The sequence below is a fragment of the Crocodylus porosus genome, unplaced genomic scaffold (genome assembly GCF_001723895.1).
Source record: "Crocodylus porosus isolate Cpor-Errol unplaced genomic scaffold, CroPor_comp1, whole genome shotgun sequence".
Lineage (NCBI taxonomy): Eukaryota > Metazoa > Chordata > Crocodylia > Crocodylidae > Crocodylus > Crocodylus porosus.
The window spans coordinates 210,805,287-210,828,431 of record NW_017728886.1 but is presented as its reverse complement, the minus strand read 5'-3'; the positions used below and the strand labels follow the sequence as shown (position 1 = coordinate 210,828,431).

At 43.2% G+C, this 23,145-nt stretch overlaps 1 protein-coding gene across 1 annotated transcript in view; it reads left to right on the top strand.

Moving 5' to 3' along the window:
- Window positions 1-296: 296 nt before the first annotated feature.
- ARFGEF1 (ADP ribosylation factor guanine nucleotide exchange factor 1) overlaps window positions 297-23,145 on the top strand; it is a 95,782-nt gene continuing 72,933 nt past the window's right edge. The window contains exons 1-4 of the mRNA XM_019548885.1: window positions 297-364; window positions 5,383-5,539; window positions 6,506-6,652; window positions 19,559-19,738. Coding sequence (XP_019404430.1) covers window positions 300-364; window positions 5,383-5,539; window positions 6,506-6,652; window positions 19,559-19,738 — 549 coding nt within the window. The 5' untranslated portion in view covers window positions 297-299. The remainder of the gene's footprint in view (window positions 365-5,382; window positions 5,540-6,505; window positions 6,653-19,558; window positions 19,739-23,145) is intronic.

Below are 23,145 nucleotides of genomic sequence, written 5' to 3'. Positions count from 1 at the left end.
GGCTGAATCATTCATTCATGCTGAAATGATGTCCAGCACAAAGTCATTGATCTTGACTGGGGCACTGGGACACTAATTTAAATGCTAATTAACTTTGAAACTATAGATATGTATCATAACTTAATGATAGTTTGCTGATTGCATCTTAAGTATAGACTTGCAAAGCCTGTTGTTTATGATTGTGCTTGCCATTTTAAACTGACATTGGAATAAAATAGTATTGGTCTGAATAGCCTTCCATCTATTAAATATAGAATTATGTGAACTTTTCATATTACTGTTTTCATTTTCATTTCTTTATGATAATTCTAATGCACAGTTTCATTTTTACAGAGGAAATAAAAGATGAAACAGAAAAGCAAAGGTACGTGACTTACTCTTTAATTAAAGAACAATACTGCTTTGACAAAATGAACAGTGTTTGAGCTAAATAACATTCACTGTAAATTTGAACATTTCCATGGTCTCTTCTTGCAGGGTGTTCCTAGCATCTGTATCCCTTGCTTGGCATGGGAATTACAAGCACACTGGGAGCAGTGGACAGAATAGATTAGTACTGAGGGTCAGATGGATAGACTAGGACTTGTTGGGAAATAATTGCGTGTGGGAGAGTGGGTAGGGGGAAGGCTGAGATTTGGCAAAGGAACTAGGAGACAGGTGTTTGGATGGAGAGCACAGCTGGCAGAATTAGTGTTCTCCAAGCACAGGGACTGGTGTTGGGATGAAGAAACAGAATTAGGACAGACTGGAGGGATCATGCATCCAGTCTTGCAGGTATATTGGTGGAAGGATCTAGTGAAATTCCTCTTCAGAAGTTAAAATGTAAACTAAGATTCCTGAGATCAGATATTTCTCTGCTGTCCACAAGCATCTGTGAAATGCACAGGTAAACTGAACGTGCATTATAATAGGATTATATGGTTTATGGGGCTTCCTGCTTGATTCATTGTACAGGATTGGCCATGCTCTGGGAATAAATCAGGGTTGTATTGTGATGAGTATTTGCTTGATTGCTACATAAACTGGAAGGTGTATAATGAAGTAAGCTGGAAAAGATCATATTCTCATGATTTAAACGAATGAATGCTGTCTTGGAGGGTTTGGGTTCTATCCCTGCCACTGCCATAGGGTTCCTGTATGGTGCTAGTCAAATTTTTAACCTTAATTCTTGTAGGCAGCCAGTAATTGTGCCCTTCATTTTTTCTGGGTACCTGACTTCTCAGTTCTCTTTTTTTAGTAGTCCTTAATACCCTGAAATAAGCGTTTTGAAAGCTAACAAGGCTTTTATAATGCCAAATACTCTGCAAAAAATTGCACCCATGTTTTTTCTATTTGAGTATCTAAAATAGATAGTTCTGACCTAAAGTGTTGTGCTTCAATTCCTCTTGGTAAGATGGAAGTAATCTCACAGCAGTGAGATTAAAGAATTATGGAAAGAATTAATTGATTTTCATGGAGAACTCAGATTCCATAATGAGGAACACCAGAGAAAAATGTGGGAGGGAAAAGTAGTAACTTATCTTCATATAAAGCTATGACTGGTTTGTAGCAAATAGATTATATTATAGTAACTAGGAGTGCACATTGAGCAATAAGGAGGAAAAAAATACTGAATAGTTGCATATTTAGTGAGTATCATTTGTCTTGTCCCCTGAATTGAGGCAGGCATTGCTTAGAAAAATAGCCATGATGCATAAGGGAGCCACATCAGAAAAGCACAAGCAATCTTGATTCTGGCATGTCTGAACTTCACAGTGCTTCACCTTGCAGCCTTAACTTTTTTTTAACATAGGGGTTTTGTTTTGGGTTTTTTGTATAATGTAGATAACACTTACTGTGATCAAGCATTTTTCTAAATAGATACAGTAAAACTTAGGTTCTTCATAACCCTTCTGTAAGACAAGGGTTTGTGAAATAGCTGGAGGTGCATATAGCTGCACGAAACAGCTCTGTGGGACCACAGCAGTGATTTAGCTGTTTGCCACAGCTTCTATTTCAAAGAATATGCAAGATTGCTGAAGAGCTCCAGCTGATCAGAAAAACAGTGCTTTTCAAATAAAAGTCAAAGCAGTCGGTTTCACTTCACCAATCCTTTACAGATTGCAAACTGCTCGAAGTTCTGCTTATTATTTTTTTTTATCCTCAGACATATCTAAAGTATCTTCTTCAACAGCCATTACTGCTTTGGAGGACCAGTTATTTGGGGGTGAGGTGGGGAGACGGAGAGGGGGATACATGACAGTAACCTGTTCCTACCCAAGGGGTCCTTTCTAGAGGGAGAAAACCCTCTAGGTACCATATTTACTCAATTCCAAGATGGTTTCCTCTTCTTTATTTTTAGCATGGGGTTGGGGGAGCCTCTCATCTTGGAGTCTGAGTACAAGAGTTGGGGCGGGGAGCAGCTGTGAACCTGACCTCTAGATAAGAAGAACCTTGAACTGCTACTGCTGGTGCCCCTCTCCACTGTTTCTGCACCCCCTGCCCCTTTTCCCACCTCAGCTTGAGCCCTTGTTCACCCCCCACCCCCCGCTCCACCTACACTGCTTACCTATAGGGGATGGGGTGGTGATCCATGCCCCAGGCTGCACTAGGGACTGAGCCTGCTGGACCAAGGGTGAGCTGGGGTGGGCAGCAGGCAAGGAGATGGGAAGGGGGACAGGGGCCTGAGGCTGAAAGTGGGGGACAGAAGTGATGTGGGGGGAGTGTGGGTTGGGGGATGAGGCTGAAGAGGGTGTCTGGCACAAGAGGAGGATAAGTACTGGTGGCAGGGGGCAGACTTCCTACCTTCTACCATCTGCCCCCCCCCCCCCCGCCTGTTCTCCACTCCTCTGTCCCACTGCCTGCTTCCTTATTTCTTCCCTGGCTGCATCCCCTTCCACCACTTGCTCCCCACTGCTCCTCCACTGCCTGACCACCTATCACTGCTTTCCCTGATTCGGTGGTGGTGGGGACAGATGTTGGACAATTTTGCAATAACTAGATTCCATACATAGAAAATTATTACAAATGTATAAGTTTTCCATGTATAGAGTCCTAATTACTGAGGAATCATCTTAAATTCAGAGTTGTCTTGTATGCAGGTAAATATGGTATTTCAGAGTGCTAGGCCTGATGAATCTTTTTTTTTTTCCTTTCTTCATTTTAAAATTCTATATTTAGCAAGTATGATTATCCTTTTAACTTTTTCACTTTGGGGTATTTCTGTAGCACTAATCCAGAACTGCTGGGTTAGATCTCATCCTAAAACCAATTTAGGGAAACCAGGGGCAAGGAAAGTTTGCCCTTCTCCTATTCTAGGCTGCATTGAAAGGTAAGTTGTTTTTTTGTCCTTTGGAAGAACTTGCTACGGTGGTTCTTAGCTGGATTACCACAGTAAGAGTGGCCAGGTAAAACTGCCCCGCAAGGTCTCCTTGAGTTAAGGCTCTCTAATCAGCCTAAACAAGTCAATAAATTTTCATGGTTCCTGATCTGGCATCCCCTGTATTCCTGGAAACGGGTACGGGTGGAACCAACCCATCTGCTTCTGTTTCTAAAGGGAGTGTAGGAGGTGCTGAACAGGTAGAGTTGTACAGCATGAGGCAACTCCTGTGTGCTTTAGGCTGATTAGAGAGCCCCGATGCAGGAGGAACGTATGCATGTGGCACTGCCCTTCCCAAGCTGGATGTGCAACAGGCATGAGGGGCAGTTTTATTTGGAGGTAACAGAATTTGACTGAAAAGCACTGAGGCAGCACAAACCATGGTTCTGCTGGGTGTGCTGCTACATTTTAAAAAAGGTGGAGGTGGAGATCCCGTGATCCAGAAAAGGTTGAGAACCACTGGTGTAGTGAATGAAGGATGCTATGTTCTTCACAGAAGCTGTGCTGAAAAACAAAAATGTACGTTGTAACTAGTTTCCAAACTCCATTATAAACTGTTTGGTCTGTATCAGTTGTCCTTATGGCCAGCTTCAGCCCTCATTCATGGCAACCTCTGTTCCTTTTTGTTGTTAGCTAACTATGAACCCTGAAGTTTCTTAGCTATCAGCAGGAGCAAAGGCATTCTGGGGGCTGGGTCCCATTCAAATACTAAAGGCATGCATTGAAGCAAGCTCTTCCTTCCCACTAGGGGTAGGGACAGAAATTATTCACAAACCTATATAAGTGATTGGAAACTGGTTTGCGTCTGTAACGCAACAGAACTTCAGCCCACATAAACCACTTTCAAAATGGCCAAAACCAGTTTAAAATAAACCTGTATGGATGTAGTATCAGACTTAACTGATTTAGGTTAAATCCATTTATTGAACTTCTGTCCCATCTCCCCTTCAGTTTCAAGTTAACTCGCAGTCCTCCAGGATCCCAGGATGCTTTGCATCTCTCCTGCAAACCCCCCTCGCAAGGTGGGCTGACTGGCCTTGGCCCATACTGTCTGCTCCAGCCAAGCAGGGAAGCATGCTCTAGTGCCCTCCAGCTTCTGACTTGGGCCACCGAAGGCATGTGGCTGCATTTCCAGAACCAAAAGCAATTGTCTGTTCACTTGCTTATTGGTTCAGTCTATACACAGTTTACACTAACCTGTGAAGATTGAGCTCATTCAGCCATGGGCTTTTTGACTATCTGTACTTAGACTAGGAAATGTGCCTAGAAAGTGTGAAGACATGCTAGAGTTGAGCCTAGCTGAAGATCCTATCTAGAGAGGAGTGGAGCATCTTTTTGATTATTCAGCTTGCTTTTTAAGACAGCTACTACACTTCAAGTAGTAGAGGTTTCAAGACTTTTACAACAAATAATCCCTGAGCATTTCCTTCATTTTCTGAGGTCCTATTTCTGTGGCACATGCCTACCATGCTGTGCAGAGAAGTTCACTGGGATTTTTTTCCATTTTGAGTTATCTACACTTCTTTTTCTTCCACTGTGGCTTGATTGCAGATACCCGAGATCTGAGGTAGACATGCTGTCCGCCATTTGGCAGACAATCTGTACCTTTTCAGAGTCCTACCAGAAGTGGAAAAAGATTCTGATATCCACTTCAGAGGGCAGGCCTGCCAAGCAGGTCCAGAGAGGGTTACTAAATGGTGCAGAGTCCTTCCTTCCCCCCCCCGCCTTCGGTATGTTCTGCCGGCATTCGGCAGAAATACATTTGTCTCCAAGCCAACAAGAGCAACTGGAGATGTACTGTTGCAGTCAGTTAACCTGCCTGATCCAAAAAACACCCCTTTCCAGATCAGACTAATGTCTACATATATGTTGAAGTCATTAATAGAGTTATAACTGCTTTTGGAAAGTTACTTTCTTGTTGTGTTTCTGGTAGCAGTAAAATCACAAGAAAACTAATATTGTGATAAAGAAATCTTCTATCTGGACACTTAAAACAGTCTAATAGTCAAATTTATTTTCTTTAGTCCCCCTCATGGAGAAGCAAAGCCTGGTTCAAGCACTCTTCCACCTGTGAAATCAAAGACAAGTTTTATTGAAGCCGACAAGTACTTCTTACCATTTGAATTGGCATGCCAGTCTAAGTGCCCCAGGATTGTTAGTACATCTCTCGATTGTTTACAGGTCTGTATGGAATTAAAATTCTAACTGTACAATAAAACCTTGTTTGGTGTGGAGGGGTGGGGACAGGTAAATATAGATAAGTCAGAATATATTTTTTTTCCTCTTCCCACTAATGTATATCCAGTGGTTCCCCAAATCAAATTGAATATGATTTGTCAGAGACGGGAGGAAAGGGTATGCAAGTATATAATTGATAACTAAAACTAGTTAATTCTACACTAACAATGCATTAGCCTCAGTCTTCAACCTTGTATATTAATGTGCATCTATAGAAGCCTAAACCTATTACAGAGTTAGTTTAAGACTACCAGAAAAGTATAGTTCTATACTCTAACCAGACTAAAATATTTTAAGTTTGAGGCTTATAGTCCCAAAGTGTGAAGTGTTTTTTGTTGTTTTTTTGGTCTCCCTGATCTTCCCTGCATGCAATGCAGATTAAATTTGGTCCTTTAACGTATTTTCAGAACAATGGCAGAATTTTTTTTCTGTAATCAGGCCACCCAGGAGAAAGGACTATGAACTCTGAACCCAGTGCATGTACTTAGATCCATAGGCACATGCCTATCTTGCCAGTTGACTGGCTTGGCTGCTTGTCTACACAAAAAGTTTACTTTTAAATATAGAGAAGGTTTTCTTTCTTTCTTTCTTTCTTTTTTTTTCAGCTACCATATGTAAAATGGTAACTATCTGTATATTTTATGAGTCGCTCTTAGACTCCTGCTTAATTTTGTGAACTGTTTTTATTTGTTAAACTAAATTGAACTTCATGGTAAGTAGTGCAGTTTGATAAAAATGTGATACTTCTAAAGGCCCTTAAAATGAAATTTAGTGGGATTTTAGATATATTGTAGTGGTCTAATTATCCTGTCTAATTTCAATTGTGCCATAACTGATTCTGTATATTCAGCTATGCACTTTTGGTCTTTAAGCTTGCTTTATTTATCACATTTCTTTTTTTTCCTCCAGAAACTTATAGCATATGGGCACTTGACTGGAAATGCTCCAGACAGTACCGCTCCAGGCAAAAAATTAATTGATAGAATTATTGAGACAATATGTGGCTGTTTTCAAGGTCCTCAAACAGATGAAGGGGTTCAGCTACAAATAATAAAGGTAATTTGTGATCAAACAGCTTCAAACGAATATGTAATGACCAGAAATTATGTGTGCACTTGAAGATTGAAAACATTTATTTGGAAAGAGCATGTTAGTTTTTACCTTCTTTATATACCAGCCAAGTTCTCTTTTCTAAGGTGTTTCTATTCGTAGCATGCTGAAAGTCTGTCTGTTTTCCCTTTCTCTCCCACTGTCTCCTGAGAGGAGTCATAATTATGATGTGAAGAGCCTTGTATGCAGAAATCTGGGTGGAATTTCACTCAGTCTGTCAGCAGAGCTTTCTAATTTTATGGAGCAGTTGTTGTCAAGTGACATGGCACTTGCTCTCAGTGGGGTCTTTTTATAATTAAGGATTAATCAGATATAAATACGCATAATTATCATTAAGGTTGGCAGCCAGTTCTTACTGTGGTAGTTTTGGCCTGTTATGTCATTGACCCATGCTTGCAGGAGATCTTGTGTTTTTTCTTTTCAAGGCTGACCTGAGCCTTCAATGCACTTTCCATAAAGAGAGGTTTTTTGGGGGGGGGGTCAGTTTTTTTTGTTTTTGTTTTTCCCCCCTCATCACAATAATATTCCAAAAAGTAGTATTGAAAGAGGTCATCATAACATGTTGCTCTGATAATAGGCTCGATATGTTGTGATTTAAGAACAGTAAGGGGACAAAAGAATAATATATTGTATAGAAGTTAACAGTTTTTCATGCATAAGTATCTGCTAGTGTCAACATTGCTTACAGGGTCAGAACAGTTCATTCTGCCACAAGGGGGAGAGCTCTTTTTTTTCCCCCTGTTCCCTTTCAGTAATTTCTAACTTGGTGGGGGTTTTTTTTTTTAGACTTCTCTAGTTGGACTGTTTCAGGTTCTCTGTTCTCCCTGGATAAAAACATGATGATTTTCTATTAGTACTTTTAACTTGGATGATTAGTTTAATTTTTTTTAGTAATTTAGAACCTGCTGACATCCTTCATACGGTAGTATGAAGCTGTTCCCTTTTTGTTCTGGATTTTTCTCTCTACTTCAGTAAGTGTTTATCAGTTACCTACCCATCAGGCTTGTTTTACTAGGGGTAAGGGGGAATTCAAGATTTATCTGAGACATCCATCACATAGGCAGGCATGCACACACCCCCGCCCCTCCCCCCCACCATTTCCATCTCTTCTCCCTCCAAAAACCCCCACCTTTATCAGAATCTAAAAAAGATAGTTGGAACTGGACAAAAGATGGATGTATAGATCGATGTGATATTTTTCATCTCTACTGGGTGTGTGATTTTGTGTATTGGGTAGTAGGGGGTACACTGTTTTGTTTTGTTTTTGTTTTTTAAGATCTTGGCCAATACCAATAGCCAATTTATTAAACAGCCATGTCAACCGATACCAATCTGATAACCAATATTTATTATATTTAGTGCCCTTTCTAAGCATGGGGATGCTGATACAGGAGACATGGCAACACTTTAATTAGAGTAGCTCTTCCCCCTGCCTTCCTCCCTCCCTGGCCCTGCTCCCTAGAGGCGGTGGAGTGCTGCTGTGATGGCGGGGATGGAGTGGGGGTGAGGCCAGCAGTGCTGGCTGGGTGAGGGTTAGGGTTAGCAAGCTGTCCATCTCCCCCACCACCACCCCAGTCCTTCTTGACAAGGAATTTGCTAGTATTTGATCATAGGAAATGTATTTAACATGTGAAAGTAAATGTTAGAAGAGCCTAAAATAAAGGAAATTGGTGTGGAGTTCATAAGTAAATATAAGAATATGAAATTAAGAACTGATCTCTGAAGTCTTACGCTTTTTTCTCTCAGTTCTATCTTTGCATAATCTCGAAAACAAAAAATGCATTGTTTTGGTAACAACTAAATAGCAGCTGGAAGTCCTAGATACAGAGTTAGGTACTGTACAAACTCAAGAAAAGGCCAATTGCTGACTTAAATAGCTTTATAACCTTTCTGACGAGAGACATCAGATAGGACAAGAGAACATTTAATATTGGGTTAGCATGATAGGCTATGGGTTAGACTGCTTAATCTTTTCTGTCATGGATTTTTTTTGCTGTTGGCATTGTGGTAAAAGAAAGTTGTTTTTTTTAAGGAAGGGTAATGAGGTAACTTTATGGAGTTCGTGTAGAGGTTTTTTTTTTTTTTTTCCAAGCATATGGACAATGGAACTATGTTTGAAGTATTAAAAAGTGACTTGGGGAGGCTAGCATCATGGCCTTAGTTAGAAGTAGGGGTAGATAAGTGGAAATTGAAGGTAAGTGCCTTGTTTGACATGATAAACGCAGTCAAGTGAGGGATCCAAAGGGGTGGTGACACTAGGAAAACAGTTTTTGCAGCAGCTTTCTGAGTGTGTAGGAGCTGGGCACAATTGACCGTAACAAGCGAAGAAAAAAGGCTCTTGTAATAATTGAGACATGACAGTAGAGCCTGTATTTGTCTGTAGAGGTTCCGTAAACATTTAAGTTATGTCTAGAATCTTAGATTTCAGAAATAATATATGTGGAATGAATCAAAGGAAAATCCAAATTAAGGATGGACAAGTAAGATGGCAGTATTATCCATACTATTCAGAGGGAGATGTAAGAAATAGGAGGTATGATCTGCAGGTTTTTTTTTTTTTTTCCAGCCCCTTTTTTTTTTTCCACCTTTAAGTTTAAGTTAACAGCTAGATATTCACAAATACAGGCAGACACCTGAGAAGACTCCAGCCAAGAACCCTTCAAAAAGTCCAACCAAGAGCCCTTCCGAAAGTCCAGCAGTTACCTCAAAGTAGTCCTTCCAAATCAATATGATTGCTATTTACAATATAAATACATTAATATAGCTATATTACTCATCTATAACTGATCAAGTACAAAATTCTGGGCTATTTTTGATGAAAACAGAGTGTCAGGCCTTGCTTCAGGAACCAATCCCCCATTTATAACATAGTTTCTTATGAGAAAATTGGTTCCAAGTTGCAATGTTTTGACTTAAGATGGGGTTCTCAGGAATTAATTGTGTCATAAGTCTGAGGACTGCCTGTATGAGTCATAATCTTAGTTTGGGATCAGACGAGGCAGGAGGGCGCAAAAGCCCCTATGGCTCACCAAAAGCACCCGGGAATGTCTCCTAGCTAAAAGGGAGGCGCACACCCAATGGAAGAGAAGGGCCATCACCAGGGAGGATTATACTACAGTTGCTCGGGGATGAAGAGGAGCAGTCAGGAAGGCCAAGGCGGAGATGGAACTGGGACTAGCTTGCCAGATCAAGGACAACAAGAAGTCCTTTTCTTAATTATATAGGGGGCAAAAAGAAGGTTCCGAGTAACATGGGGCCCCTGCAGGACAAGCAGGAAATTTTGGTTGTCACACCAGATGACAAAGCTAACATTTTTAATGATTTCTTTGCCTCCATTTTCCTGAGTAGGGAATGGAACAGCCACCCCCCCTCTGGGCCCCCCTTAGACCCCAGGGGAGGTGCACCTAGGCCAAGGGTCAGTGAGGAACTAGTTAGGGAACTTCCGGAGGGACTGGATGTATTCAAATCAGCTGGTCCGGACAATCTCCACCCTTGAGTACTGAGGGAATTGGCTGAGGTCATTAAGGGACCCCTGGCATGGCTTTATGAGCACTCGTGCTCTGGTGTGGTGCCAGAGCACTAGAAGATGGTCAATGTGTTTCCCATCTTCAAAAAGGGGAAGAAGGAGGACACAGGAAACTATAGGCTAGTTAGTCTTGCCTCGATCCTGGGCCAGCTTTTTGAGAGAATTATTGTCCACAAGGGGCCAGCAGGGGAGATGATGGTTAGGGGCAAACAACACGGGTTCATTAGCAGCAGGTCCTGTCAGACCAACCTAGTGGCCTTCTATGACCAGATCACCAAATCCTTAGATGCAGGGTTGCAGCAGACATAGTCTTCCTGGACTTTCAGAAGACCTTCGACACTGTCTCTCACCTTGTACTCACTAAGAAACTGGGGGGCTGTGGTGTCGACACCTACACAGCCAAATGGGTCACCAACTGGCTGGAGGGCTGCACCCAGAGAGTGGTGGTGGATAGGTCATTTTCAGCCTGGAGGAATGTGGGCAGTGGGGTTCCGCAGGGCTCAGTCCTCGGGCCCGCACTGTTCAACATCTTCATCAGTGACCTGGACGAGGGGGTAAAAAGCAGCCTGTTCAAATTTGCTAATGACACTAAGATGTGGGGGGGTGTGGGCACGCTAGAAGGAAGCAACAGACTACAATCAGACCTAGACGGGTTACAAGGGTGGGTGGATGAGAATAGGATGGGATTCAACACTGACAAGTACAAGGTGATACACCTGGAGAGGAAGAACCAGCACCATACCTACAGTCTGGGGAACTCCCTTCTTGTCAGTGCAGAGGCAGAAAAGGATCTTGGAGTCATCATTGATGCTAAGATGAACATGGGTCGGTAGTGTGGGGAGGCAGTCAGGAAGGCCAACTGTACCTTGTCATGCATCCACAGATGCATCTCAGGCAGGTCCAAGGAGGTGATCTTTCCCCTCTATGCGGCACTGGTCAGGCCGCAGCTGGAGTACTGCGTCCAGTTCTGGGCGCTGCATTTCAAGAGGGATGTGGACAACATGGGGAGGGTCCAGAGGAGGGCCACTCGCATGATCAGGGGGCAGCAGTGCAGGCCCTACGAGGAGAGGCTACGGGACTTGAACCTGTTCAGCCACCACAAGAGAAGAGGATCTAGTGGCCTGTTACAAACTAGTCAGAGGGGACCAGCAGGTATTTGGGGGGCGGTCCCTGTTCCCCCAAGCACTGCCAGGAGTGACCAGGAATAATGGTTACAAGCTGGCAGAGGGTAGATTTAGGCTAGATATCAGGAAGTGCTACTTCATGGTCAGGGCGGCTAGGATCTGGAACCAACTTCCCGGAGAAGTGATGCTGGCTCCTATCCTGGGGGTCTTTAAGAGGAGGCTAGATGTACACCTTGGTGGGGTCATTTGACCCCAGTACTTTTTCCTGCCATGGCAGGGGGTTGGACTTGATGATCTTCTCAGGTCCCTTCGACCCTAAATACTATGAAACTATGGGCAGCAGGCCACACGTCTGAATTTAGAGAAATGATCTAGGCAAAATTTACCTAGAGACAGTAGTTGAATTTTTGCTTGCAAATGAGATTACTTAGATGTATATAGAGCAGTAGTTACTAATCAGTCTGGATCATGGAGTCTCTGACAGTATATCTCAGTCTTGGGGAGCTGAGTGCCCGCACAAGATGCAGAGCTGCAGCTGCTCTGGGAGTAGTATGATGCCAAGTGGGTCCTACTGCTGGGCTGAGACGTACCTCCTGTGCCAGGGCCAGGCCAGATGAGTGGGATGATCCCCTGCCATGCCCCCTGCCACTAGGTGAGCTGAGCCTAGTGGTGGGAGGATTGGAGCCTGCCGCCAGGCAGGCAGGAGGCGCAGCTCAGCCCAGCAGCAAGATGCATGTGGCATTGCACCACTCCCGGGGCAGCTACAGCAGGGCTTGGGATGCAAAGCCCAGCAGGCAGTGGCAGCTGCCTCTGCCCCACACACAGATTAGTGGGGCATGTCCCCCCTGGTCCTTTGCCAGGGTGTGTGCAGTGGTGGGAGTCACCATGTCCCCTCTTCCCCCTTCCCCCCCCTCCGGGTGCACATGCCTGGACGAGCCCACCTGGTGCAGTCAGGGCCCCACTCCTTCACAGTGGGGGCCTCAAACTGCCCCACCCCTTCCCTAGCCCCTCAGACTGACCTGCTGGGTGAGAGAAGGAGGGTAGAGCCTGGGCTGCATTTTAATTCAAAGTGATCTGTTTAAAAAGATTACAGACCGCTGATGTAGAGAGAATGTACCCAGCAGTCACGTAGCAGCAAAGTAAAAGGAACCAGCAGTACTACTTCACTGCTTAGACTCTGGCCAATGGAAAGTCTTATGCCATAATGTTGAGCTAAGGAGCAGTGTGGTGTATCCATCTCGTAAGTGAAGCAAGGCGAAAACTATGTTTCTCCTCAGTGAAGAATCTTGTTAAACTCTCTACTTCTTATCCTGATTTTAGATCCTGGGTAATCCATCTGGAGTGTTATTAATCTTCCCCCCCTCTCCCCCTTTATTCTGAGTCATTATGACTTCTGCGCCTGAAAACTGAACTAGAATCAGATAAACTGTGGTGTAGTAGAATCTAATTTGAAAAAAAAATCAGACTTTTTATAATACCCAATTCTTCTCTAGTAAACTAGAACTGGATATTATACAGCTGCTCCTTTGTGTCTCAAAACAAAGTACTGTACAGTACAAAAGAGAAGGAGACATACTTTTTACTTTGAAGTTTAAAATACTAGGGAGTGTGAGAAGGCTTCCTTCAGTTCTGAGGAGCCTTAAAAGACCAATAAGGAAATCTGTGCTCTCACCCTGGTAAAAGAAAGATGCAGAGAAATCACATCACTCCAGTATAGAAGTTTGTTAGGAACAAAAAAACCCAAACCAATATGTATCATGAAGGTCTGTGTTGTGCAGATTATGCCTACTTCTCAGTGATACCTGAGGAGTCTGTCTCTTGCATCTGGATAGTATTTGTTTAATTATTTCAAAATGCAGGCAGGGGAGAAGAGAAGGAGGAGCTGTACGATTGCTCAGAGCTCCAGTGTGAAACCAGAGACGGGTGTGTTGAAAGTCACTAGGTTAGGGTCAGGTGGGAGTGACATCATGGTGGCTGTCTACTATAGTAGACCACCAGACTAAAAGGTAGATGAGGCTTTCTTCAAACAGCAGAAGTTTCCTGATGACAGGTCCTGGTTCTCATGGGGGACTTGAGTCACTCTGTCATCTGCTGGGAGGGCAATACAGCAGTGCACAGGCAATCCAGGAAGTTTCTGGAGACTGCTGGGGACAACTTTCTGGTGAAAGTGTTGCAGAGCTTAGGTAGGGGCCATGCTCTTTTTGACCTGCTACTTTCAAACAGGGAAGAATTGGTGGGGAATGTAGAACTGGGTGGCACCTTGGGCAGCTGTGACCACGAGATGATTGAGTTCAGGATTCTGGGGAAAGGAGGGAAGAAAAGCAACAAATGAAAGACCCCAAGCCTCTGAAAAGCAGACTTTGACTCCTTCAGAGAACTGATGGGCAGGATCCTCTGGGAGGCCAGTCTTAAAATCCAGGAGATCTGGTTGCATTTTAAAGAAGCTTTGCCAAGGGTGCAGGACCAAACCATCCCGATGCGCAGGAAGGTGAGCAAGTGTGGCAGAAGACCAGTTTGCCTTAGCAGGGAACTATTCAGTGAGCTAAAACACAAAAATCTGAAGTACTCGATGCCTTTTTTTAACCTTAGTTTTTACAGACAAGACTGTTGCACCTGGCAGCACATTTTGGAGAGTAGATGAGCAGCCAACAATGTCAAAAGAACAGGTTAGGAACTATTTAGAAAAGCTGAATATGTACATGTCCATGGGGCTGGACACAGCGCACCCAGGGGTGCTGAGGGAGTTGGCTGATACAATTGCAGAGCTGCCACTTATCTTTTGAAAACTCATGGTGTTGGGGTGAAGTCCTAGATGATTGGAAAAAGGCAAATATAGTGCCCATCTTTAAGAAAGGGTGAATCTAGGGAACTACAGACCAGTCAGCCTCACCTCAGTCCCTAGAAAAATCTCAGAGTAGGTCCTCAAGGAATCCATTTCTGAGCACTCAGAAGCAGTGCTGACCATAGAAGCCCCAGGGCATATTAGCCTGTGGCGGGGGGGAGGGAGTGGGGGAAGGTGAGCTGGCGGTGCGTGGAGCCAGCGGCACGCAGAATCGTGGTGCACTCAGCACGTGATTGTAGGTATTGTTCACGGGGAACCCCAAAGCATGGGGCCTGAGGCATACCCCACCCCCCAACCACCCCGCGCAAGGGACAGCTCTGCTTGGGGGAGAAGAAAGTGATCAGAAACCATCAGCATGGATTAACAGAGGGCGAGTCATGCCTGACTAACCTAATTTCCTTTATATGAATTGACTGGCTCTGTGGATGCAGGGACAACAGGGGACACTATTTTAGCAAGGCTTTTTCTGCAGTTTTCCACAGCATTCTTGCAAGCAAGCTAAGGAAGTATGGGTTGGATGAATGGCCTGTAACACGCTTAGAAAGCGGACTGGATGGTCAGGCTCTAGGGGTAGCAATCGATGGCTCAATGTCTAATTGGCAGCCAGTATCAAGTGGAGTACTCCAGGGGTGGTCCTGGGGCCAGTTTTGTTCACCATCTTCATCAACAACCTGAAAGATGGCATGGAGTGCACCCTCATCAAGTCTGCAGATGACACCAATCTGCGGGGAGTAGTAGATACTCTGCAGGGTAGGGCTAGGATTCAGAGGGCATGTCTACATGTGCATTAATGTGCTGTAATTACTGTGCATTAAGTTTAGTACCAGTAATAACATATACTAAACTTAACATGTGGTAATTGGCACTACTGCACAATAGCACCAGTGCACATCTCTTAAGTGACACTAATGCACAGTAGACTAATTTTATCGTGTCTTAGCATATTAGTACGGCGTTTGCTGTGATGTTCTAATGCACAGTAGAATTAGTCTACTGTACTTTGTGTCTCATAGATGCGCACAGAGAGATCTAGACAAATTGGAGGATTTGACCAAAATAATTCTCATGAGGTTCAATAAGGACAAGTGTGAAGTCCTGCCTTTCAGATGGAACAGTCCTATGCACCAGGAACATGCTGGGGATTGACTTGCTAATCAGTAGCTCTACAGAAAAGGACCTGGAGGTTACAGTGGACAATAATAACCTGAATGTGAGCTATAGTAGGAGTAAATGGGAAGTGATTCTTCTCTTCTGTTTGGCACTGGTGAGGTCACATCTGGAGTACTGTGTCCAGTTTTGGGCTCCCTGTTACGGAAAGGATGTGGACAAATTGGAGAGAGCCCAGCAGAGGCAATGAAAATAGTTAGGGGACTGGGGCACATGATTTTTGAGGAGAGGCTTAGGGAACTGGGCTTATTTAGTCTAGAGAAGGGAAGGCTGAGGAAGGATTTAATAGCAGCCTTCAGCTCGGAAAGGTGGTTCCAAAGGGGATGGAGGTAGACTGTTCTCAGTGGTGGCAGATGACAGAACAAGAAGCAATACTCTCAAGTCGCAGCAAGGGAAGTTTAGGTTTGATTATTAGGAAAAACCACATTCTAATTAGGCAGAGGAACAGGCTACCCAGAGAGGTTGTGGAATCTCCATCCTTGGAGGTTTTCAGAACCTGTCTAGACAAAGCCTTGTCTGGAATTGTGTTGTGGATGGTTCTCCTTTGAGTAGGTGGTTGGACTAGATGACTTCCTGAGGTACTTTCTAGCCCTAATTTTCTATTATTCTGTGATCGTGGAAATTTAATTTGTAGCCAACATTTTTACAGTTTAATTCTGTGACCAACTTTAACATAGTGTTAAAGAGGTCCTGTGTTGTCTTGCCTTCCCAAAATATTGAGTGGTGCTAGAATACATTTGAAAACCAAAAATAAGAAGTTGAGGTTCACAAGCATGCTACCTTTTTACTTTGCCCCTTAGGACTGGCAGTAGCCACTTGAAATTTTTCTTGCATTTCAGCTACATTTACTATATTAAGTGTGGATCTTTTGATTAGTGGAGATTGTAGCTGTGATCATGATTTAAAGAGGTCTGCAGCTTTTTGAAGAACATGGCATTACTGCATTGTGGTGTGAGATCTTTGTCATTTCCCCACCATGCTGGAGGAGGGAGATGTGTAGGTATTTTAAGAGATCCAGTAGGCCTCATTTTAGCACTGAATCTTGTGACTTATGTCACTAGCAGTGCACTGAAATTTGTGTTGCCATGAGGATTGTTAGTCCTGGGAGATATTAGATTGGTCTCATTTATGGTAAAGGGAAAGCATAGTTATTTTAACTCCTGTGGTCAAGAGCAGGAAGGTTGTAAAATTCTGCAAGTGTGTATGTTGGGGGGACTTTTCTCTTTGCAGATTAAGGTAAATATTTGAATGTAGAACATATTGGTACTTTTTTTTTTTAGTGAAATTGAAACGTTAGTTTTTCCTTTGCAAGGCATTAAACCCTGTCACGTGTTCCATTTCCTGACTGAGGTGTATAGACTATAAATAAAAAAGAATGCATGTATGGGGTACAGGTGCATTGGAAGCATACACAAATGTGTTCCTTGGTATTTGGCATCCTTTACACACATTGCAGACAGCAGACTGGAGGGATTGCCTGCTTTCTTGGTTACATAGATAGCTTGTAAACCAAAGGTATCAAACCCATCCAGCCCTGCCAGCTTGATGAGAAGTGTAGGCCAGTCCATGGGCTGAATTGGGCCCATAGACCAGTTCTACATGTTAGAGCCAGAGCCAGCGTGTCCCCCAGACTGGCCATCCATGCAGCGTATGAGCTGTCTCTCTGTATTTGCATATGTGCTGGCCCTGTGGTGCCAGAGCCAGACCAACCCTGCATTCTGGATTTTGTAGGCCTGATCCAGACTGGTTCCAGATCCAGCCTATCAGGCCTGGCCACCATGATCACATGTAGTGCATGCCCTAGACGAGCCCTATGTGCTGCATGTGGCACACAAAACCAGGACCAGCATGTGGTATGTATGGCTCTTGGTACCAGTCCAAGACCAACAGGCAGCATTGGAGGCCAGATAGTGGGACTGAGTTTTGTCTGGCCTGCAAGCCATACCTTTGACACCCCTGTTGTGAACCAAGCCAGTCCCCTGACTCGGTGTGACCTTTTGCTTTAGCCAGTTCTATCCAGCCATCCTGGCCCCTTTTGCTTTTCACCTGCTTCTTCTATTTCACCCATCCACCTCACCCACATGTGGGTAGTATGCAACTTGATCTCCTTTGTTCTAAGGTCCAGAGGCTTTTCAGCTTTCTTCAGCTTGAGGTATACCCCAGATCTCAGCTCAGTGAGGAAGGACAAGGGTTTCAGAACTTTTCCAACAGGGACAGCATCACTGCAGATCCAATGAATGGACAAAACTATAGTACTGACAGCCTTCTTCCCTCTACTTGTTCTCATTCCCTTGCTACTGAATCTTATGTCCCACTTTCTCCACTCTTCATTCAGATCCTATTGCTCCCTTGTGATCCATTCCAGAAGAAGTTTCCCATCATTCCCAATCCCTTACTACAGCCCTAAGCCTCTCTTAATGAAATCCACATGTATAATTTATTTAATTCTAAATTAGCTTTCACCTTCAGTATTCTTTGTGCTTGTGTTTCGCAAAAATACTTTCTTCATTCCACTAGTGACACATTATAGCAAAATGGCTTCCAGTCTTCCACAGAGATCTTCCAGGAGTCATGTTTGAACCTCTTTTGTCTTGGTGTAGTTCAAGTTCAGTGACCGCAATATAAACCCTTGAGTCACTTTAGATAATGTGAAAACTGCCTGGCTGACATCTGTCATGGCTAGCTGGATATTCACATCATAATCCTTTTTGTGTGGAGGTCTTTGGTACATGCCTATTCAGATAGCATTCTTCTGTTTAAATAATGCATTTCAATATTGCTTTTCCAAAGTGGCAAGTTATTGCTGTGCATTAGCTGGGATAAGTATCTAACTATGACTGAAGGCATGATCAGTCTTGGTTTGAACCTGAGATCTATGCAGAAAATAGTTGATGGGTTCTGTGAACCTTATGAAATGATATTTGGGGTAGAGGCCATGCCTTACGAACACATGCTTAAATGACTCAAGTTTAGATGCCTAGTCCTATCCTATAATTACAAAGCAATTACAGCACAAATCATAATCATAGCACATTACAAAGCAATCTGATTTAAATATGTGGATTTTAGAATACCTGCAATAGACCTTTGTGCTTAAAGGGCTTTGCAACTATAGCAGAAATGACACACACAGTAGTAATTGGGATTATAACTACGACTCCAGCTTTACCTTCCCAACATTAGATAAGTTCCTGGCTTCAGGAAGAGAACTAAAATCTCCTTTAATATCTGAAGATGGGCAGGGAATAGGGATGCTTCCTGAAGTAGGAGCCTTTTTGTATATGTTTGTTATATGTACCGTAACATCAAAATGCCCTGTGAAAGTCTTTATAGCTCTATCTAAAAATTTCAGTTCTTCCTTTTTACATGGTCATACATAGCTTGTACAGTGTTCCATTAAGCAAATAAAAGTGTTAGGAAAAAATTTCCTGATTTTTAATACTCCTGTTTGAAGTTTTATAAGGTAACTTCAATGAGGAAATACACTTTGTGAATTCATCAAGTTCTCTACCTCTGTACAAACCAAAGAAAATAATAACTTATTTATCAACACAAAATAGAAACAAGTTTATAATTATGTGTGTATCTTTTTTTTTTTTTTTTTAATCGGGTCCCCACTGCGTCACCATCTCCTGCACCTTGTGGGACACACCCAATCACTCACTTCCCTGTAACTCTGTCTGGGAGAGTACAGGACTCCAGACACACATCTCTCATCAATGTTTTATAGGTGGCTTAAGTGTCCCATTAGTCAGGCTGCTGAGTGTTGAGAATCAATTTCTGGTGCCAGCGTTTTCCCCTTTTTAAAATATAGAGAGTATAGGCACTTAATTAGTGAATTTTTGCTCCCAGAACCAGGCACCTAACTTTTAGGTGAGGGGAACATTCAGCATCTCTGTGTCTAAATATCTTTATGAATTTTGCTCTGGATCTCTGCTGTAGTTTTTCACTTGTAGAATAATTATAGAAAAATTCTGCAACTCATAAAATAGCCTTCAAAAAAGTTTTAATAGCTAGGAGGTGCTCAAACTGGTGAGTACCAGAGAAAAGTCAAAGTAAACAATAAAGGTGTAAAAGATGAAAGCTTATGATTGCATGCCATGCACAGAGCTATACATAATGTTTTAAATAATGTGTTACTTCTGCTTTTAAGAAAGAAAAGATGTTTCTAACATAATATTTTCTCTCTCTAGGCTTTACTCACTGCAGTAACATCTCAACACATAGAAATTCATGAAGGAACAGTTCTACAGGCTGTAAGAACATGTTACAATATTTATCTAGCAAGCAAAAATCTCATAAATCAGACTACAGCCAAGGCCACCCTCACACAAATGTTGAATGTTATATTTGCACGTATGGAAAACCAAGCTGTGAGTATCTTAATACTGCATATGTATAAAAGAAGATCTGAAGTAATTTTTCAGTCTATTCTTGTTTAGTCTTTAGAATTACTGTCTTGCATAGCATTTGGAATCTGACTCTCTTTTTTTCACCTGATAATGAAATAACTATTTAAAATTAGCTTTATTTTTGCAAGCTTTAGTACAAGGCTGTCTAGCTTCTAAGCAGCCAGGGGTTGACTGTCCCATGGGCCATGTCACCAGAGCCATACCAGGGCAAGCCACAAGCCCTCAGGTATATGTATGACAGTTCCCCACCTACTGTATAATGGGCAAGTGTCGTGTCCCCCGTCCCCCTGCATCCCACTGCACCATGCCCATAGTCCCAGGCTCATCCTCTGCTCCCTGGGTCACACCACACTGCACCACCTTGCCCTGCTCATAGGGGCAGGCAGCAAAAGCCAGAGAAAGGAGGTGGAGTCTGGAGATTCTGGCTGCTGTTGCAGCTGTAACAGTGAAGGGCATAGCAGTCAGGCAGGTGCCCAGGGGGCTCGAACTTTAGCTTTTGAGCCTCTAGTTACACAGCCCTGCTTTAGTATATGAATTAGATAATCTTTTAAAAATTGCTGCAGGAACATTACTCCTCCAATCTTAGGGAAACTCAGTCTACGCTGGAAAATTTATTTTTGGAATTTGCAGTGTAGGAAATCACAGACCATGAAGTCTGTGCACATGGTCTGTCACATATCGTGGTTTTAAAGTCTGTACAGGTTTCCTTCCCTTTATGCTGTACATGCATTCCTGGAAAATGGTGCATAACTTGAATTTGCATAAAGGGAACCCAATTTACAATGTAACATAAGGATACGTTCCAAGACCTCAACTGTTTGAACTCCCAGACCCATTTCTACCACTTTTACAAGACAATTTTGGTATTTACCAACAGCAGACAGGCTGCTGCTGCTGCTGCGCTCTACGCCTTGTGCCCAGCTGCAGCAGTCCTGGGAGCAGCACTGCTGGGCTGTGCCACACCCCCTGGTGCACATGACATCAAACCACTTCCAGGGCAGCTGCAGAAGCATAGGCACCAGATGCCCTGAGCGGTGGCCTTCCACCATACCAATCGCATAAGAATGAATTTACCTCGCATATGGCGAATTTTTCGTATAAAAAGGGTCATTGTATAAGAACTAATTCACACGTACAGAACCCACATAAAGTAAGGGAAACCTGTACTTCAAACTTGTGTCTTGGGAGGGAGTGCTGAAAACTATTGAAAACAGAGTCTGGGCAAGATTCCAGGGACTGGGACAAGCTAGGAAAGGGGATGTGGGGGCTAGCAGGCAGAATAGGAGCAATGTTTGACAAAGAGATGGCGAATGGAGATGGAGTGTAGTCTTGGGTAAAATGTGAACTGACAGAAAGCGTAGAAGTGGGAAGCTGGAAATGGAGTAATAGTCTGTAGGAGGAGTGAGGGCGGGACCAAGAGGACTGTGGAAAAGGACAAGGAAGTAAGAGGGTACCTTCTACAGCGGGGTTGGCAACATTATAGCTCAGATCCTGCCTGTGAAGTATTGGGGCTAAGCAAGCAGGAGCAGTGCTGGAACCAGGGAGCTGGAAGCTAGCTGTGCCTGTACCACTGCTGCTCCTCACAACCCGTTACCCCTCTCCCTTCTTCAGGGTGCTTCTAGCTGGAGGGGGCGGGGCTGGGCTGGGCAGCAGCTTCTTCCCTCCCCCAGCTGACATTGGACTGGAGCCAGGTTTTTCTGGTTTGTGACTTAAAAAAAGATTCCCAGCCCCTGTTCTAGAGCATACTCCTCTCCAGAAGGTGAAAAATCTCAACACTTCTCTGCTGTCAAATAGCTGTGAAACCACTCGCAGTCTCTCTCATCCATATAGGTGTCAGTATCTTGGTATGTGATTAGAAGCAGAGAGAAACACATTCTAAACCCATTGCAAATACCTTATTTTAAAAGTTGTTAGGGCTGTGAAGTCAAGCATTTGGATCATAGGAAAAGCCAGGATTAAGGAGCCTTTATTTTGCTGCTTTGCTCATGTTGACTCTTAATAATTATGTGAATATAATTTTAATTGCGTACATGCTTCTTACCATAAGGCCCCTGCCTTGTTCATTGCACAGGATATCTGGGATGAATCAAAGTTGTATGGTGAAAAGAGGTTGTTATCTGTAAGAACTCTGCTGAAATCGGAAGGTAGTGAATTAATCAGGGAATTGCTGGTAGAGTAAGCAGGATTTCATGGATAATGCAGTTGAATACTACCCTGAGGAACTGGATCTCATCCCTGTAGAATTTGTGTATGATGTGAACAACTGCTTGCTTACCCAGTGACTCCTGATAGTTTTCCCTTTTTCTTGGTGCTTAACTTTAGATCCCTGGACCTGATTTGCCAAAATATTGAGTACTGATTATCTGCAACTGCCATCAATGGGCTCTGGTTTGAAATGTAATATGTTCTGGCTATTGCTATGTTGAAAAATTAGGCTTTCTCAAATTTGGGCATCTAAAATTAGTGGATGCTTTTGCCTTTCTTCTCTATGCCTCACCTGTAAAATGGTGTAATAATAAAACCTTCCCTCAGGGTTTGTTTTTTTTTTTTTTTTTTTTCCAGAATATACTGTATTCATAATATTTATGAAGCAATTTGGTTACTGTTGTGATAAACACTGCCACAGAAAGGGTCAGGGTGAAACTACTAGTTTTGCCTTCACACCAGAGTTTGAAAGGTATTCAGTAAATAAGGCATAAGGTCACTTGGAATAACGAGAACAGTTCATAAGATCAAATAGTTGCTTATTAATCGAACATAACTCTTTTGTGCTGAATGAGGCAGGGTTCCTGTAGAAAGTTGTCATTTGTACTGTAATCTGCCCACAGAAGGGAAGCACATACCCTGAGGCTGAAGTAGGGCTGCATTCACTGCATTAGCAATTTTAATTCTGGTCCTTCCAAATGTGTGAATTCGTGCCTTTTGTGCTGAAAAAAATCTGGTAGCATTTTTTATGTATAATAGATACCTACAGAAGACTTGGGTGAGCTGCATATGTGCCCCAGGCCTTGGGTTGTTGCTGCTGATAAAAGTTAGTAACAAAAAAGTTAATGTTTGGTATTACTGCCCTGAGAGACAGAGGAGCCAGATCAAAAGTGCTTCACCGTTATAGCTGCAAAACTCTAGAACTCATGTTCATCTTGGCATCAATCATGACTCCAAGATCCTTTTCCGCCTCTGTGCTGACAAGAGGGGAGTTCCCCAACCTGTAGGTATGGTGCTGGTTCTTCCTCCCCGGGTGCATCACTTTGCACTTGTCTGTGTTGAATCCCATCCTATTCTCATCCGCCCACCCTTGTAACCCGTCTAGGTCTGATTGTAGTCTGTTGCTTCCTTCTAGCGTGCCCACATCCCCCCACATCTTAGTG